Source organism: Cervus canadensis, chromosome 11 (assembly GCF_019320065.1).
Source record: "Cervus canadensis isolate Bull #8, Minnesota chromosome 11, ASM1932006v1, whole genome shotgun sequence".
Taxonomy (NCBI): Eukaryota; Metazoa; Chordata; class Mammalia; order Artiodactyla; family Cervidae; genus Cervus; species Cervus canadensis.
This window is the reverse complement of record NC_057396.1, coordinates 50,012,435-50,029,422: the sequence shown is the minus strand read 5'-3', so window position 1 is coordinate 50,029,422 and position 16,988 is coordinate 50,012,435. Positions and strand designations below refer to the sequence as shown.

Below are 16,988 nucleotides of genomic sequence, written 5' to 3'. Positions count from 1 at the left end.
CTCTGGAGAATCCTGGTGTCAGTTAGCAGCGTGATGGAGAGGCCCACATGCAGGGCTCTGAAGCCTTCTGCCAGCAGCCACTTGGGAGAGCTTGGGAGTGATTCCCCACTCCAGGCTTTGAAACTGTACCTGCTGGAGCAGGTCGGCTGCCTCCTCCTGAGTGAACTGAGCGGGAACCCCTAGGTGCTTCCAGCTCTCTGGTGACAAACTTGACCTATCATCAGTCATGGATCTTTCACACCAAACTTCCCTACAAGAGGGATAACTAACTGAATCAGGCAGTGGATTGGGAGAGCAGGGTTTTAGTTTGAAGGTGGTGGGTGTGCAGGGCTTGACCAAGGAGGTGACCTTTGGATGATCAAATTGAGGAGACAGAGCATCCTGGTCCCAAGAGATCAGCAGGTACCAAGACACAGCAGGTGGGAGCTGAAAGAGGGAGAAGAACCACCCAGCCATCCACAGAGATGTGGACTTAATAAATCCTTACTGCCTTCAGCCACTAAGGTCTGAAGTGGTTCAATACCAGCAGTAGAAAACTGCAGTGGGCAGGTACTTCTCTCCTGGAAAATCTAGCCCTTCCTTAATGGCCCTGCTTACCTGCCACTTCCTCCCTCTTCCCTTGATGGAAACCATCACTTCCCCTCTCAACCCCACTGCACTTGATTCCCCCCTCTCTTGGGACCCTATAGCTCCCACCTCCTAGGGTCAGAACAGGCCATCAAGAGATGCTGAGTACATTTATGGCCTGCCTGCTAATTACTCCTACTCCCCAGCACTCCTCACAGGATGTGGAATGGTTAACCATCTCATATTATCTACTCCACTCACAAACCCAAGTTAGGTACTGTAATTCTTATTTCCCTGATAACAAACCTGAGGTTGAAAGGGGATGGGTCTTGCTCAGGGTCACTGAACCTAAATTTACATCCACAGAATTTCTCCCCACTCCCCCCACCCCCAACACCCCATTTGTACTTATTGCTGTGATTAGCTTCTGGAGGGAAAAGAACTTGCTTTCCCACTTCAGATGCGGGCGTTCATAGTACTGGTCCTACCCTACCATCCTGTCCAATCACTCATGACACATATCCCAGAGCCAGTGACTCAGAATTTTCCTTATCAGAGGCTTGTCCCCTACTGCCCTGCTTGCAGACACTGACCATTCACTCCTCATGTTACTTCTCTGGCTGGTCTGCCCTGTGTCTGTACATAGCCTTCCCCTTGTCTCCCACAGAACAGGCCAGAGGTGGTAAGTTGGAGCTGACTGGTCAGGGAGGAAGAAGTAACATGCCATTCTCTGGCCCTTCCGATCCACCATCTGGGAAGAGGACACAGAGCAGCAGGGCTGCAGGGCCAGGTTGGGACAAAAATGGGAGGCTTTGACCCGTGTTCCCAGTTGGGGAGTAGGGTAAGGGAAGAGAAGAAGGCTGAAACAGAATTCTGTCATTGATGAGTTGACATTTATGGAGCTCCCTTCTGTGTCAAAGTCAGGGCTGAAGTTACAAAGGAGGAGTCACAGCTGACTCATGGAGCTCTCAGTCAATGTGACATCACAGCTGGGGTCAGAGGTTATCTTAGTCCTTGGGGGAAACTGAAACTCAGAGGGAGGGTGAAGAGGTCTGCCATGGTCATTTAGCCAGTGATAAAGCCACAGTCTCCTTCCCCACTTCCCGGCCTCTCTGGCTGCTGCTCTGGGGCTCAGAGGATCCAGAAATTCAAAGGTGCCAGGATAAGTCAGGGGGTTGTGGCCTCGCCCTCCTCTTCATCTCAGGGCGGGAGGAGCTGGGACAGGCAGGATGCTGGATGAGGGAGCTTGTAGGAGAAAGGGCTGCAGCTGGGGGCTGCTTCTGTGCTGTCACTCAAGGCAGAGGAAGAGCAACCTGCTCACTGGAGCTGCTCTTGTCCTGCCCATTGAGTGATAGGACCACAGAGGACAGAGACACCACACATCATCCTCTCCCATTTCTCAGGTGGGCAGAATGAAGGAGAGGGCCCACTACAGAAGAGTCAGTGCAGGAGAGCAAATCACCTATGCCAGAGTCTGGTCTCCTCTGCCATGGAGCCAGCTGTGACCCAAGGCCTGGCACAGGGTGGAGATGCAGGAGTCAGTGAAGGCTCTGGAGATGTGTTCAACAGACACCTCCAGGAAGCCTTCTGGGATCACAGAATCTTCCTCCATCCTCCCTAATGCCAGCACTGCCCTTTGAAGGAGCCCCTCCTCTGGGGAGGCACTCAACAGATCTCCAAGTGTTGGTCTCTGGGGACGTTGTACTTGAGCTTGTGGGCTTCAAAGAGGTTTTCCAGCTCCTGCATGTAGCGCTGGTGCAGCCTGTCCACCTCCTCCTGGGAGGGATGTGGCGTCTTCTGCACCTCGATGGGCTTCCCCACTGCAAGACACAGAGGTGAGTGGTGGCCAAGAGCAGGAAACACTGAAGGCTCAGGGACCCTCAGGGTTCCCACCACAATGATCATCTGAGCAGGTAAGCACTCTTTCTCCTTCCCTTTCAATTCTATTTTGGGTCATAGAGTCTAAGATGTTAGGGCAACTCCAAGATTCTGATATATTACCAATATCACCAGCTGGTGTTTTAATGCATTATCTCTTAGGTCATCCTAACAATCCTAAGAAGATAGAACTTGCTAGCATTTCTATTTGACAGCTGAGGCATTGAGACTCCGGGAGGTTGAGTAAATTGGTCAGGGTCACCTATGAAGAACCAGTGACTGGTTATAAGCCCTGAGGATGTGCTCTTAGCCTCATGGACATGTGGATCTGGGAGTCTCAGATGCCATGAGTGGAAGTGTCTGTATGTCTGGGAAGAGGTGGCCCACAGCCCAAGTGCCTTCTACCTCCTCTCCCTCCATGATGTCCTACAGTGCCCCCCATTCTAGGGAGGACATGGGAGGATCTATCAACCTCCTTCCTCAAGTTCTGCCAGGCTCAGAAAGCAGCTGTCCTGTCTTCTTCTCTTGAAAAATGGTTCTGGAGGCATCAGTTGTGAATTATATTCATGAAAATATTACCAGACAACCCAGGGAAAGTCATGGTGTAGAGGGTTGGCCAAGTCTGTACTCAACTAAGAAATGACTGGGTGAGTGGAGATGAAAAGACCTCACTTTACAAGCTTTGCCATTGAAACCTAGTTGGAATCCAAGACGAAAGCAAATGAGACAATCAAATAGCTGAAAAGATGGTGCTAAGTCCATGCACTAAGGCCCATGCCCATTAATTACAGGGAAATCCCTCAGGCTCTCCTTCACAGCCTGCTGATTGCTACTTTACACACAATACTATCAGACCTGGAATACCCTTCCCTGGTATCCACTTTTCCAATAAGCCTTACAAGATCCTCCTGTCAGAATTAAACCCTCCTCTCTGGCATCATAAAAAATCAAATAGACCCTGATCAAACCTCAACTTTGTATCAAGGACAGGGTGATCTTTTGGAAGTGATTTACCTTCTCTGAGTCTCAGTTTGTCACTAGTAAAATGGTGATAATAATCACTGCCTACAAGGTTGTTGGGAAAACTAAGCTGCTGCATGTAAGTAGTCAGTGCAGTACCTGACACATAGCAGGTGCCCGGTAATCAGTAGTGGCGACTGTTTTTTTTTGTCTTGGTTAGATTTCCCACCCCAGACTTCCTTTCATCAGGGTTATCTGCCTGTGTGTCTGTTTCACGCTCTGGAACGTGAACTCCATGAAAGTCAATGATGTCTTCGGCTCATGTCTAGTCCCCTTTGCAACACCAGCCTGAGCCCCTTGCTGTGTAGCCCTGTCCTCTCCCAGCCCAAGTCTAGGCTCACCCACGGTGGTGATGGGTCGGCGGTAGGGCATAAGACCAAAGCTGTCCTGGAAGACTCCACAGCCATAGAAGAGTGGGATGGAGACTCTTATGATCTTCTGAAGTCGGTCCTGGAACCAGCGCACCCAGGAGCCAGGGGAGTTCTCAACCTGCTTGAATATGTCATTCTCCCCAAAGGAGAAGATAGGTACCAGAGCTGCCCTAGAGGAGACAGGAGAGAGAGAGTGTGGAGGGGCAAGAAGGCACAAGCTGGTCCACTAGCCTCCTGAAGGGAGCTAGTGAGCAGGAACTGGAGCAGAGCACAGAGCCCTGGGACAAAAGTAGGAGGCCTCGGTGTCCTCCAGACCTGCCACGGCCTTGCTTTGTGATTTTAGGCAGGTCATGGCTCCTCTCTGGACCATGGCTTCCCAGTTGCACCATGACAAGAGAACAGAATGCTTCAGAGAGCCCTTCCAGGTATAAAACAGGCAAACTTCCTGGAAAAATTTCTTCTTCCCCAGTTAACTTGTATTCTTCATAGATGCTTCAAGGTAAGAGAACAGCTCTAAGCTATGCCCCAAACACCATTCTCCTAAAAGCCCTAGACTCAGATGTAATGCAAGTTTTCAGTAAATATGACCCTTGACCTTATTCCCTTTAATCACCAAATCTCCCTTCTAGAATCTTCTCTGGCTATTTGGGAATGAAACATTACATCAATCACCAACACAGAATCTTCACTGTCGATGGATTGTAACTCTCCTTGCCAAAATAGGATGTGTATTCATCTGTGCTGTCTTCCCACCAAAGCACAATCCTTGCCAATCCCCAGTTGAACCCAGAGCCCTCTCCCCAATACCCATGTGTCAGGGCGAGCCTGATGAAGCCCTTGCGGTTCCGCAGCACCAGCTTGCAGCCTCCAGGTCTGGCATCCAGTGCCTCCTGGACGCCCCCAACAATGATGGCCATGAGGTTGCCACCTTCTTTCCTGCTCAGAATGTGAGCAGCGCTCTCCTTGTCTACTGGGACCAGCCCTGGGGAGAGAGAAAGGTGGTTAGGTATGGGGTGAAGGGGCAGGGACCGTGGGCAGAGATGTGGGCTGGGCTCCACTCCAGTTCCCAATCGTGAGTTCCCTGAGGACTGGGACTGAGCCCTTCAGGTCTTCCCAACCCCCAACTGAGTGTATCACTAAGCACAGAGCTGTGGGAAGTGCTTCCTTGAATCTAGCTTCCTTCTCCACCACACATTCACTTGGAAGAAGTATAGAACTGTTGACAGCCCTCTGTAAAATCCCTCCTCCATGCCTGCAGCCCTCACCCAGCTGGGTTACCCAGGGTTGGGAAAACTCACCCCCTGACATGATGTATTCCCTGAAGAAAGGAGTCCAGAACCACAAGTTCAGCATCATCAGATGTGGGCGGATGCCAGGGAACAGTGAGGAAAAACCGGTGCTCTCTGTGCACAGGTTGGTAAAAGCTCCAGTGGCCAGAACCCCATGGGGGTGGAAACCAGCGAGGTAGTTCCGGGAGGGGTCCAGATAGGCAGTCTTGACCAGCTGCAGGGACAGCAACCTGCTGAATCGGAGCTGCACCTCATACCCTCCCCCATTCTGCCAGCACCAGTGTGACCATGGGTAACTTGCTCCTCCTCTCTGAGCCTCCAGTTCTTAGGAAGATGGAGATATGCATGTGACTGCACCCAGGGAGATCCTGTTGCCATCTATGTCTCAGACTTGCTGTGAGCTTCAGACAAATTGTCTCCCTCTCCAGCTTTCAATGTGTTAAATGTGGACATTTGACCCTGTCCTGCCTACCTTCTGCTGAGAATCTCAGGCCCCTGAGTTCCCTGGAATTACCAAGACTACGGGACAGGATAATCATACTTTGGCATAGTTCATACACCATCAAGGGCCACACAGGGCTGCCACTCAAGCAGTCCTGTTCTAACAAAATTCCCTATGAGAAAACTCAGCACTTAGGACCTGGGAGTGAGAATTTGCTAGCTATATCAGGGTGGTTGAAAGAGTGTGCAGAGCTGGAGGCTGGCCTTAGTCCTGTTTACCCCTCTGTACAATTCAAGTGTCTCCCTGATGCCTCTCTGTTCCCCCTGTGTCAGACCTTCATTACCATCTATCCACCTCTTCCCCTGGCTGTTGGCAGCTCTTCCCAGGTCTGGTCGGTCCTGCAGCACAGAGGGTGCACCAGAAACCACCAGACATTGTAGAAGGAGAGGGAGAGCAGAGCTGTTCATCACTAGCAGCTTCCAGGCAAAGTGGGGTGAAGACAGAGGGGGCAGAACTGAGTTAGCAGATGTTGCTCCTGGACTTCACTGGTGGTCCAGTGGTTAAGAATCTGCCTGCCAATGCAGGGGACATGCGTTCGATTCCTGGTCCGGGAAGATTCCACATGCTGTGGTGCAACTAAGCCTATGTGCCACGACTACTGAGCCCACAAGCCACAACCACTGAAGCCCGTGTGCCTAGAGCTCATGCCGCACAAGAGAAGTCGCCGCAGTGAGAGACCCACGCACCGCGATGAAGAGTAATCCCTGCTATCCGCAGCAAGAGAAACCCCACACACAGCAACAAAGACTCAGCACAACCAAAAATAAAATAATTTTTTAAAAAATGCTGCTCCCACCAGTTACTGGACAGGCTTCAATGTGCAAAGATAACTGCCCGTGATTCTGTGTGTGACCAAGCCCTTTCCCACTCTGCCAGGAACTGTAGGGTCCACCCCTTACAGAGCCCTGTGCTCTGGGAGGCACAGCCTTTAGAGTCGGAGGCCCTGAGGCCCCTGACCCAAGCCCTAAGCCCCTGGCAGGAAGCTCCCTGACAAGACTACCCAGGCCTTGTAATTTGCACTTCCAGGCACGGGCAGTCTGTTCCACTTAGGCTCAGCTTTGGCACCGTGAAAGATCATCTAGTTAACAAGCTGAAATTTTTGAGCATTGGCTCTGAGGATTCTTGTTACCTTCAGGGCCCAGAGGCCTGGCTGCCCATCTCAGAGCAGCCTGGAGGGACCCAAGAGATAGCACTGGAGGCGGACCCAAGGGACAGCATTGGAAGTCTGAGCCTGTCTGCCCTACCCAGCGGAACAGTCCCAGCTTGTCCTGTCCTTGACCTGACTGGATCTCTGCAAACTCCCTCTGATCACTGTAGTGATCAACCTCTCCCTCTGGTTACCCTTGACGCTTTGCAGAAAGTCTGAGGGGACCTTAGGTAGAGTCACCATTCCTTCACAGAAAAAGGCAAACTTCTTTCACTCATACAGAAGGAATTTATTGAATGTGAAAATAAGGACAAGCAGAGATATTCTGGTTATTCTCATTGGGAAAGGTGTTTCCTTAGGAATCCATCTCAGTATGTTTCTTTAAAAACATACCTGACTCCCCACACTGAAGTACTTGTTTATGAATTCTCTTTCTCAGCTAGTAGGAAAATAATTTTGTTACAACCCCCTTAAAGGCAATGAGGCAATATCTATTGGTATTAAAGTGGAAAAATGTAACTGACCTTTTAAGCCAGCAATTCCACTGTCGAGGAATTTAGCTACAGAATTTCTCACACTTATGCAAAATGGCATCTGAACAAGATTATTAACCGAAGCTTTTTTTTTTTTCTTTTGGTAATACCAAAACTTGGCATCCAGTCAAATGTCCATCAACAGGGCCTGTTTAGACAAATTATGAAACACTTCCTTGTGGGCCACTGTGTAGCCATAGGGACATACAATGCAATTCTTCCTGTCCTGATAGGGGAAGGTGGCCACGATCACTCACCAGGTGGAAAAGCAAAGGGCAAGACCATATAAGCAGGATGTCACCAGCTGTGACGGGGGAACAGCAAATGGAGACAGGTCCTCCTGGGGGAATATGCCTGATTCTCCATTAGCTCTTCAAGAAGTCCAGATGTTGCACTTAGAAAGATCCAATGCTCAGAAATATAATAGTTTCCCAACTTTGCTTGACATTCCACCAACAGACCCTAGCTCATAAAATCAGTAAGAGCTGAAGGCAGCCCAGAAACACAAGCTCATTTGACACCGATACAGAGGCTTAGAAATGGGGGGGTGGGGGAGCTCCAGTCGAGTTCAGACTCCTTACCTGGGACCCCCTACCTCCTAGCCACCGTAAGATCCCTTTCGGCCCTGTGCTGTAGAAGTATGTGGAAGAGTTGGAGGGTCTCCTGGGAAGTGCGGGGATCCAGAATCTGGGCCATAGCCCCACCCCTTCAGGCTCCCAGGCCCGGACAAGCAAGTTAAAGCGCTCATCATCCAGCCCTCTGCTGGCCACTAGGTGGTATTGCTTGCCTTCTGTAGGTTGTGGTGCCAAAGGCTTGAAGTAGGCAAGAATCCTGAACACTGTGTAGGTAGAATTTCTCAAAGTGTCCAGTGTCCCACCATTGTCGGTAGTGTCATGGTTGAGAAATCTTCTCTGGGGGAGAAGCAGGAGGATGGTGAATAATACAGGCCCAGAATCATTTTCTGCAACTGGCAGAAACTCCAGGTGCAAAGAGAGTCAGATATGTCTTTGGAGGCCCCAGGAGAGCAGGAAGACAGCCCACTGGAGAGCTTTCAGTTGAAGACTTCATTCCTGTGGAATAGCCTGTACTGGTCTCCCTTACAGGTGTGTGCTAAGTCGCTTCCGTCATGTCCGACTCTTTGCAACCCCATGGACTGGAGCCCACCAGGCTCCTCTATACATGGGGTTCTTCAGGCAAAAATACTGAAGTGAGTTGCTATGCCCTCCTACAGGGATCTTTCTGACTCAAGGATCGAACCCCCCAAAAGAAAGGATCGAACCCACATCTTTTGCATCTCCTGCATTGGCAGGCAAGTTCTTTACCACTAGCGCCACCTGGGAAGCCCACTGGTCTCCCTTATCTTATTCCTAAAAACCTCTCCAACTTCATCCCCAGTGTACCTTCAGCTTTAGTCACACTACTGCTCAGAAACCATGCCCTGGCCGCTTCTGGGCCTGCACTTGCACTGTTCCCTTTGCAGGCCACCTTTCCTTCCCTGCTGGACTTGGGATTCAGCTCATAGTGTGGAGTGAGACCACAGGGACAGAATCCACAAAGAGAGCCAGAAAGCTCTACTTGAGGCCAGAAACTGCTTATGGCTTTTCCTTGGCTTGCTGGCTGATGTCACAACATTTCCCCATGGAAACTCTGACCTTCCTGGCACAGAAGAGCAAGCCCTGGTCTAGGAAGAAGAGAGGGAGAGATGGGAATTCAGAATCTCAAAGTTAAGAGATTCTGGGGTGAGGATGAGGGGCTCTGCCTGTGGCAGGCCCATGGCTCCTCTAGGGCCCCAGCAAACCCTACCAGCTTCTGCTGACAAGGTCCTGGGAAGGCACCCTGCAGAGGAAGCAGATATGGGGTCTGGGAAGACCACCCCCCAACCTGGTCCCTTCAGGTTGGCTCAGCACAGTCCACCTACTCTCCTGTTTCCAGAGGAGGGCCACCTGTCCCTGCTTGTACCTCTCTGTGTCCCTATCACCTTCCCCATTCTATCTGGTCAATAAATCATCCTCGCCCAGCTGCTTACATCCAAGACTTTAGTCTGTCTGGGATTCAGAAAAGGAGTCATAGGTCAGTTCATTCAAATCAAGGATCCTGTTCCACTCAAGTCTGAACTTTGGGTCCAGGGTCAAGTGTCCAAATGGCCATCAGGTGCCCTGAGTCAGAAAGTCAGAGATTCAAAAGCACTCAGGTGTCAGGAATTGGTGTGATCACTGGATACATTTGTAAATATATCCAGGATCCATTCAGAATGTGGCAAGTCCTTGTCCAAGGATGCATAATGTACCAGAGTGAGAGGCAGGTTAGAGAATCTAGAACAAGTTCCTTGTCCTCTCCCCTGTCCCTCTAAACTGACAATGGACAAACTTTAAACCAGTAGAAGAACTTTGTATGTGACCTTGATCACATCCTGTCCCTTTCTAGGGGTTAGTCTCTTCATCTTAGGAAGTGTGGGGCTAGATGATCTCTTAGAACCTTAGGTTTATTACCTGCACCCCTGAGCATGGCTGCTGAGGGCTTTACATCTGTAAGATACATAATGTGTGCCACAATATATGGCTCGCAGAGTTCCTTCAAATCCTGTTCATTCATCCATCTTCACAGTGGCCCTACATCCCGGCCAGACAGAAGCTGACTCCTCCCCAGGCCACAGAGTGGTGGAAGCCCAGCTCCTGCCTCCCAGCCTAGTATTTTGCTCACTGCACAGAGGATCACACTTCCCCATGGATACGTGAGGCACTATAGTCCTGGCCACACTCCAGCCTCCCCATTACTCACCGAGATGGGGAAATAGTCCTTCATGTACCTCCATATGACGCAGCGCCTTAAGGCCTCAATGCGCCTGCCCCCCTGCCACGGCTTGGATAGATCCAGGTACCACCAGACTGCATACAGGACACTGAAGATCCAGAATCTTGTGAACAGGAGGCCTATGAAGACAGCAATGCAGATCTGGGCTGGGAACAGAAGCAAGAAGATAAGTGGTCAAAGGAATGAAGGAACAAGCTCTCCTCCTACAACTAGCAGCACTGTCCTGTCCAGCCCTCATCCCAGGAGGAAGGGGTGAGACTCTCTTGACTTCAAGGAGGAAAGAATGCAGCCTGTCCAGTGTCACACTGGGAGCCTGGCTTTGAAGCCAGGTAGACCCAACTCCAAACTAAGTTTTCCCCACTGTACCAGGCTGCTTATTTGTTCCAGTTTTACCCCTCCACCCCCATCTCTGTCCAGTTAAGTAGTCTGTATTCACTGGGTGCTCAATAAATGCCTGGGAGAGAAGTGACTAGATTAACACTTTCTAGTGTACACCCTTCAGGACCCCAAAGAAAAAGGAGACACGCTTTCTGCCCAGCCTTCTCTCTGTCCCCTCTCTGCCCACCTGTCTATTTATAATCCTGCCAGATTCCCCCCTCTAATTAAAGTCCTTCCATGACTTTCTCATAACTTTAAAAACAGCCCATGTAGCTCAGCCTGGCCTTCAGATTCTGCATAGCTGGCTGATCCCCATCTTGCTCCAGCCGCATTCACCCATATGGACCCAATACTCTGGCCACTTGAAATGGTTCAGTATATCTCCATGGAGAGATGGAGTTCCGTCAACCTCTTAGCTTTTGATCATGCTGTTTCCTGTGACTACCACGCCCTTTGCTGCTGAAGGAGGGAGGAAGGAAGAGGCCAGCCTGTGGCTGGCCCATGGGTCAAGGATGCAGCATGGCTATGACCTGGTCAAGTGAGGAAATACCTTCTTACCTACAATTCCCAGTCCGTTGCTGCAGGCTAATCTTGGCTTCATCTCAGGGTCAGGATGTCTGAGGGGCTGACCCTAACCTAATGCCAATGGAGCATCATTCTCAGAGAATATTTCTCCCACCCCATCCCATTCCTTCTACTCAATACCATGCACTCACACTCTTAAAATTGTCAGCTTCCAGTTGTACTGAACGTGAAAGCAGAGTAGACTGGGTCTGTCGTTCCTGGCTGGCTTCCAGGAAGAGGGGACATTTGACCCAATCTGAACAGTAGTAAAATTCATAAACCAGAGAAAATAGGCTGGAGCTCACAGAACACTGAACACCTATAATATGCCAGGCATTGGTGGTTCAGTCATGAACAACAGACAGAAATTCCTGCCTTCATGGAGCTGACTTTCCACAGTGTTGTGTTTAGGGCACTTTGTTTTATTTATTAAATTTCTATGGTAAAAAATATATAACTTATACTTTGTCATCAGAACCATTTTTAAGTGTACAGCTCAGTGACACTACATTCATTCACATTGACCGTCATGATTATCCATTTTTAGAACTCCTCATTTTCCCAAACTGAACCTTTGTACCCATTAAACAAAAACTCCCATGTCTCCCTCCCTCAGCCCCTGCCAATCACCATTCTCTTTTCTATCTCTGTGAATTCGATTGGTCTACGAACCTCACAAAAGAGGAATCAGAAAGTATTTGCGTGTATGTGTGTGACTGTCTTTATCTCACTTAGCACAATGTCCTCAAGATTCATCCTTGTTGTTACATGTTCCAGAAATCCCTTCCTTTTAATGACTGAATAATATTCCATTGTGTTATTTGCAACATTTTCCATCCTTTCATCCATCAGTGGACCAATGGACATCTAGGTTGCTTCTACACTCCTTGTAGGTTGATCACTAGGGACTTCCAGTCTACATGGGTTGCTCCCACTTTCAGAAAACCACCTCTAGGGACTTCCAGTCTACATGGGTTGCTCCCTAGAGGTGGTTTTCTGATAGTGGGAGCAACCCATGTAGACTTTTGATTTTTCCCCAAGGTAGAGAGTCCTAACTGACATTCTTTATAATTTTTTTCACATTAAATATTTGCATTAAAAAAACCAAACTTAAAAATCTAAGTCAACCGCCAAACCATCCTTGTTTCCTGGCATCTGCCTCCTCCCTCCAGATCTGCAAGCATCCTTCCTTCCTCTATGCATGAACATCTACCAGCGTGGACATGTTCTTTTTTGTGAAAATGGTGGCATTTTATTCCCATTCTTCTACAACTTTCCCATTCAAGATTTTTATTAAAAAATATTTAAGGCAAACAAAAAAGTGATCGACCCACAAGGAGTGTAGAAGCAACCTACATGGCCATCGGTCCACTGATGGATGAAAGGATGGAAAATGTTGCAAATAACACAATGGAATATTATTCAGTCATTAAAAGGAAGGGATTTCTGGAACATGTAACAACAAGGATGAATCTTGAGGACATTGTGCTAAGTGAGATAAAGACAGTCACACACATACACGCAAATACTTTCTGATTCCTCTTTTGTGAGGTTTGTAGACCAATCAAATTCATAGAGATTGAAAAGAGAATGATGACTAGCAAGGGCTAGGGGAGGGAGACATGGGAGTTTTTGTTTAATGGGTACAGAGGTTCAGTTTGGGAAAATGAAAAGAGTTCTAAAAATGGATAATCATGACGGTCAATGTGAATGAATGTAGTGTCACTGAGCTGTACACTTAAAAATGGTTCAGATGACAAAGTGTAAGTTATATATATTTTACACCACACCTTCCAATGCAAGGGGAGTGTGAGTTTAATCTCTGGTCAGGGAGCTAAGATTCCACATGCCTCAGGGGCTAAAAATCCAAAAAACTTAAAATGGAAGCAATATTGTAACAAATTCAATAAAGACTTTAAATTGTCAACATTAAAAAAAAAAGAAAAAACTTCAGAGAACTGCTTACAGAGAATAAAACTGAGTTGTTAATAGTGGCTCCCTGGAGGGAATTCCCTGGCAGTCCAGTGGTTAGGACTCTGTGCTTTTACTGCTGCTTTCATATAAGCCGTGCCGCTAGACTACAAAAAAAAAAAATTATATATATATATATATGTATACATATGTATATAGTGGATTTGGGGAAGTCTTTCACTTGTAGGATACACATTCTGTTTGGATGTGTTACAACAGCACATGCTGGTTTTTGCAACTAACGTAGCATGTTAAGGTTGGGAAAAACCCACTCAAGAGGCCCTTGCACTTAGAAAGAACTTCCCACCATCCTCATCACCCTTAACTCCTGTCAGCAGGCAAAACCAAACTTGGGGATCTTTTCAGTCACTAAGGGAGACCTCTACCTTCCCCTCATAACACCAAGAAGGAAAAAGGTAAAACCCCACTTTATAGAGGCCCAGAGAGGGTATGCAAATTGGCTGAGCCCACACAGCAAGTTAGTCAGATGGGACAAGACATTCATCAACAAATGTTCATGGACACCAACTCTTCTAGGAGCTGGAGATTCAGCTGAGAACAAGACCAACTGCTTGAGAGGAGCTTACCTTCCTGTGTGAGTGTGTGAGCTACAGAGGAGAGGAAACAGAGTAAACAAGTAACCCACTGGAAAGCATTTGTTTCTGGGCCCTGAGTCCTTGGTGACACGTCCTTGTTGACCTTTCTGGCTGCTTCTTTGTCTGTCCCCCCAAATGCCTGCTCTATGTCCAGTGTGAACTGGCTGTTCACCGTATGTCCAGCATTTATTGGCCCACTGGAAGCCCTTACTTTTCCTGCCAGCCTATAAACCCTGCTCTGTGGACCCATCTCCTGAGTGTCTTTGGAAGGGGTCCCTTCTTTCCACCCACTGGAAGCCTCCCTAGATCTAGGTAAGTAATCTTTATTAAGAGCCAGATTGAAAGTATTTTGTATACTTTGTGGCTCTATGGGGCAACTTGGAGGATATTACATAGGCCCATAATCATTTAAATTATGTAAGAATTTAATCTGTAAAAACTATTCTTGGGCTGTACAAGTGCAAAAAATCAGTGGGCTGGATTTGACCCATGCCACATAATCTGGGGACCCCTGATATAGCTTGGACATCTAAGGCACTCAGTTTCCCCCTATATATACTCCCTGCCATCAGTCTACCCCCCATACTCCAAACACAGCAGATCCATAGGCTTCAAGCACTGGGACCTGTACTGCACAGACTGAACCTTGTCCCTTCCATTTGTAAAGCATTCCTGGGGCTCCCCTTTTTCCCCAGGATAAGGGACAAGGTACAAGCTCCTGCTCCCAGTGCCAGCTGGCCCAGATCTCTCTTCTCAACTGTCCTCCTTCTAGCTCCAGGCCGAGGGCTACTCGACCTCCCTGTGCTCTTCCTGATGTTCCCAGGTCCTGGGCTGAGTTGGGGGTGGATGAGGGCAGACAGACACACTCGTGCTGGCAAAACTCCACCAAGGCAGGTGAGCAAGATGTCCCTCATCCTCCTACCCCCACTCCCGCCCAGTGATCCTCAATCATCAGCCTACCTGGTTCTGGGCCCCCAGAATCCTTCATCCAGGAGCCAAGGGACTTGTCCCCTGCCCTGGGGTAGCCCTCCCCTCCCTGCTCCACACCTCCTCTCCCACACCTCAGCCCTGTCTCCTCCCTTTGCTTCCTTCCCTTTCGTCCTTTGGCAGCACAGGAGCCCAGACCTACAGCCTTGCACATTTAAGGCATTCAGCTTCCCTGCTCATATGTGTAATGGGGGTAACTAGGGACATTTAAAATGTTTCAACAACCTTTAGAGCACAGACACAAGTCAGTCATCAAGGATGCCAGCGGTAGAGAACTGGGTTTCTTGCTTTCCTGGGGATAAACGCTTTAGCTGCAAAATTTTAGGGAAGTTCTGAGGGAGGACATGGGGTAATACATAAGGTACATGCATGCGTGTGTGTATGCATGTTTGTTTGTGAGTGTGTGAAATGGCTATTGACCATTTCAGAGCCTGTACAGAGTATGTCCATATTTTAGCCCCAGTCTAGTAGGGTCTGTCCACAGGCTGAACACTAGCCCTGGGGGTAGCCGTACCTAACTAGTATGGTGCCAGCAGATGAGATGGAGAATCCTATGGTCTCCTGTTCCCCCAGCCCAGCCCTCCTTACCCAGGACCGCAAAGGAGAAAATCCACTGCAGAACCACAAAGGTCTGCACTCTGCGCTCCCACGGCACGGACAAGGGTGCGAACTTCACCATGCTGTCTCCTTGGTTGATTCCACACGTTTCTCTGAGCTCTGCTGTGGTCTGAGGCACCTACTGGTTTTTGTTGCTGCCAGAGGTTGAGTAAGCATTAGTGGTCTGGGAGGAGGGTGCCACACCCCATTCGGCCCAGCCTAATGCCTCCCTGCCCTCACCTTGGCAGGAGTCTATTTCCTAGGAGAAACCTTTGAACCCACCTGCCCTGGAGTCAGTTAAAGGAAGGAGGAAGGGAAGGACATTCGCCTCCTCAGGCAATACCTTATCTGCCAGATAGCTTTCTCTTTTTGCTTGAATCTTGCCCTCCACTTGACAGGTCAAGCACTAAGTATAGGGCAGTTCTGTCCTCCACATCTACCCAGTGACTTGGCTGCAGTAGCTGTCTCCCCTCTTCTGCCATGTCCACTGTTCCCCTCCACAAATATACAGTAACAGCTCCTGTCCTGTGGAACTGCCCTTGGCAAGTTCACCAGTGGCCTCCACACTGCTGAATCCAATGGTCAATTCTCAGCCCTCATCTTGACCTCTCAGCAGCCTCAGACACAGTTGGTCCCTCCCTCCTCCTTGAAACCACTTGGCCTGTGGACACCACACTCACCTGGTTTCCCCCCTGCTCCTCTGGCTGTCCCTGGGTCTCCATGGTGGCTCTTATTCCTCACCAGGCTAAGTGTTTGAGGGCCCTCCTGTCCCCTCTGTCCCTGGATCCTCCCTCCTCTCTCCCGCAGAGACTTCACCCAGGCTCATGGCCTTGGAGTCTGTCTACAGGACTAACACTTCCAAACAGCATCTCCAGCCTGACTTCCCCCTGGGCTCCAGACTTGACTATGTAGGTGCGTTCTTGATATCCTCCCTGGTAGTCTGCTCAGCATCTCCTTCACAGCCTGTCTAAGACGGAACTTGATCTTCCCTCTCCCACCCAGGCCAGCTTTTCCTCTGCTCTTTGACATCTCAGGAAAGGGGACTCCAGTGACCTGGTTATACAGATCAAAACCTTAGCGTCACTCTAGACACTTTCTGTCCCTCTCCATTCACCTCTCTCAGTCGGTTCTCCTAAATCTCTTCCTTTAAATGTGCACTTTGAACTGAAATGTATCAAACATACAGGAAAAGACACAAGTCCTAAGTATAGGAGTGATGCATTGTCCCAGAGTGAACATACTGGTGTGATGTCCACTCTGATGGACAAATAGGACCTGACCAGCACCTGTGTCCTTGCCTGTCACTCCTCTCTTCCCCAAACCTCATACCAGCCTCATCTGCTCTGAAATTTATAAGTGAGTCTCACAGAAAATATTCTTTTGAGACTGGTTCTTTGGCTCAAGATTATATTTCAAGTATATTTATTATATTTATATTTCAAGTATATGTAGTATATTTCATGCTACATGTTTGTAGTATGTTTTTTCTCATTGCTACATAAGACTTTACTGGGTGAATATACCACAATTCTTCTGCTGGGGGACATGTAAGGTATTGTCTGAGTCTGGCTATTGTGAACGGTACTGCTCTGAGCATTCTTTTCTTTTTTTTCCAATTTTTTTTTTTTGAGAAAAGATTGACATACATCATTGTGTTTAAGATATACAGCATGATGGCTTGATTTAGCTACATTGTGAATGATTACAATAGATCTTTTTAACATCCATTGTCTCACATAGTACAATAAAAGGAAAGGGGAAAAAAAATCTCCTTTTG

At 48.6% G+C, this 16,988-nt stretch overlaps 1 protein-coding gene across 2 annotated transcripts; it reads right to left on the bottom strand.

The window, feature by feature from the left end:
• Positions 1-1,255: 1,255 nt before the first annotated feature.
• Positions 1,256-15,337, bottom strand: MOGAT2 (monoacylglycerol O-acyltransferase 2). 2 transcript variants are annotated; one of them, XM_043481270.1, is made up of 6 exons: positions 15,203-15,320; positions 10,086-10,264; positions 5,135-5,339; positions 4,644-4,818; positions 3,807-4,006; positions 1,256-2,387 (listed from the first exon to the last, which is right to left on the bottom strand). In XM_043481270.1, the coding sequence occupies exons 1-6, from the start codon at positions 15,291-15,293 to the stop codon at positions 2,233-2,235; spliced, it is 1,005 nt and encodes a 334-aa protein (XP_043337205.1). In that variant the 5' UTR covers positions 15,294-15,320; the 3' UTR covers positions 1,256-2,232. The 2 variants fall into 2 exon arrangements, with proteins under 2 accessions (XP_043337205.1, XP_043337204.1); XM_043481269.1 differs by lacking the exon at positions 1,256-2,387 and having other exon boundaries at positions 3,279-4,006; positions 15,203-15,337.
• Between the last annotated feature and the right edge of the window lie 1,651 nt (positions 15,338-16,988).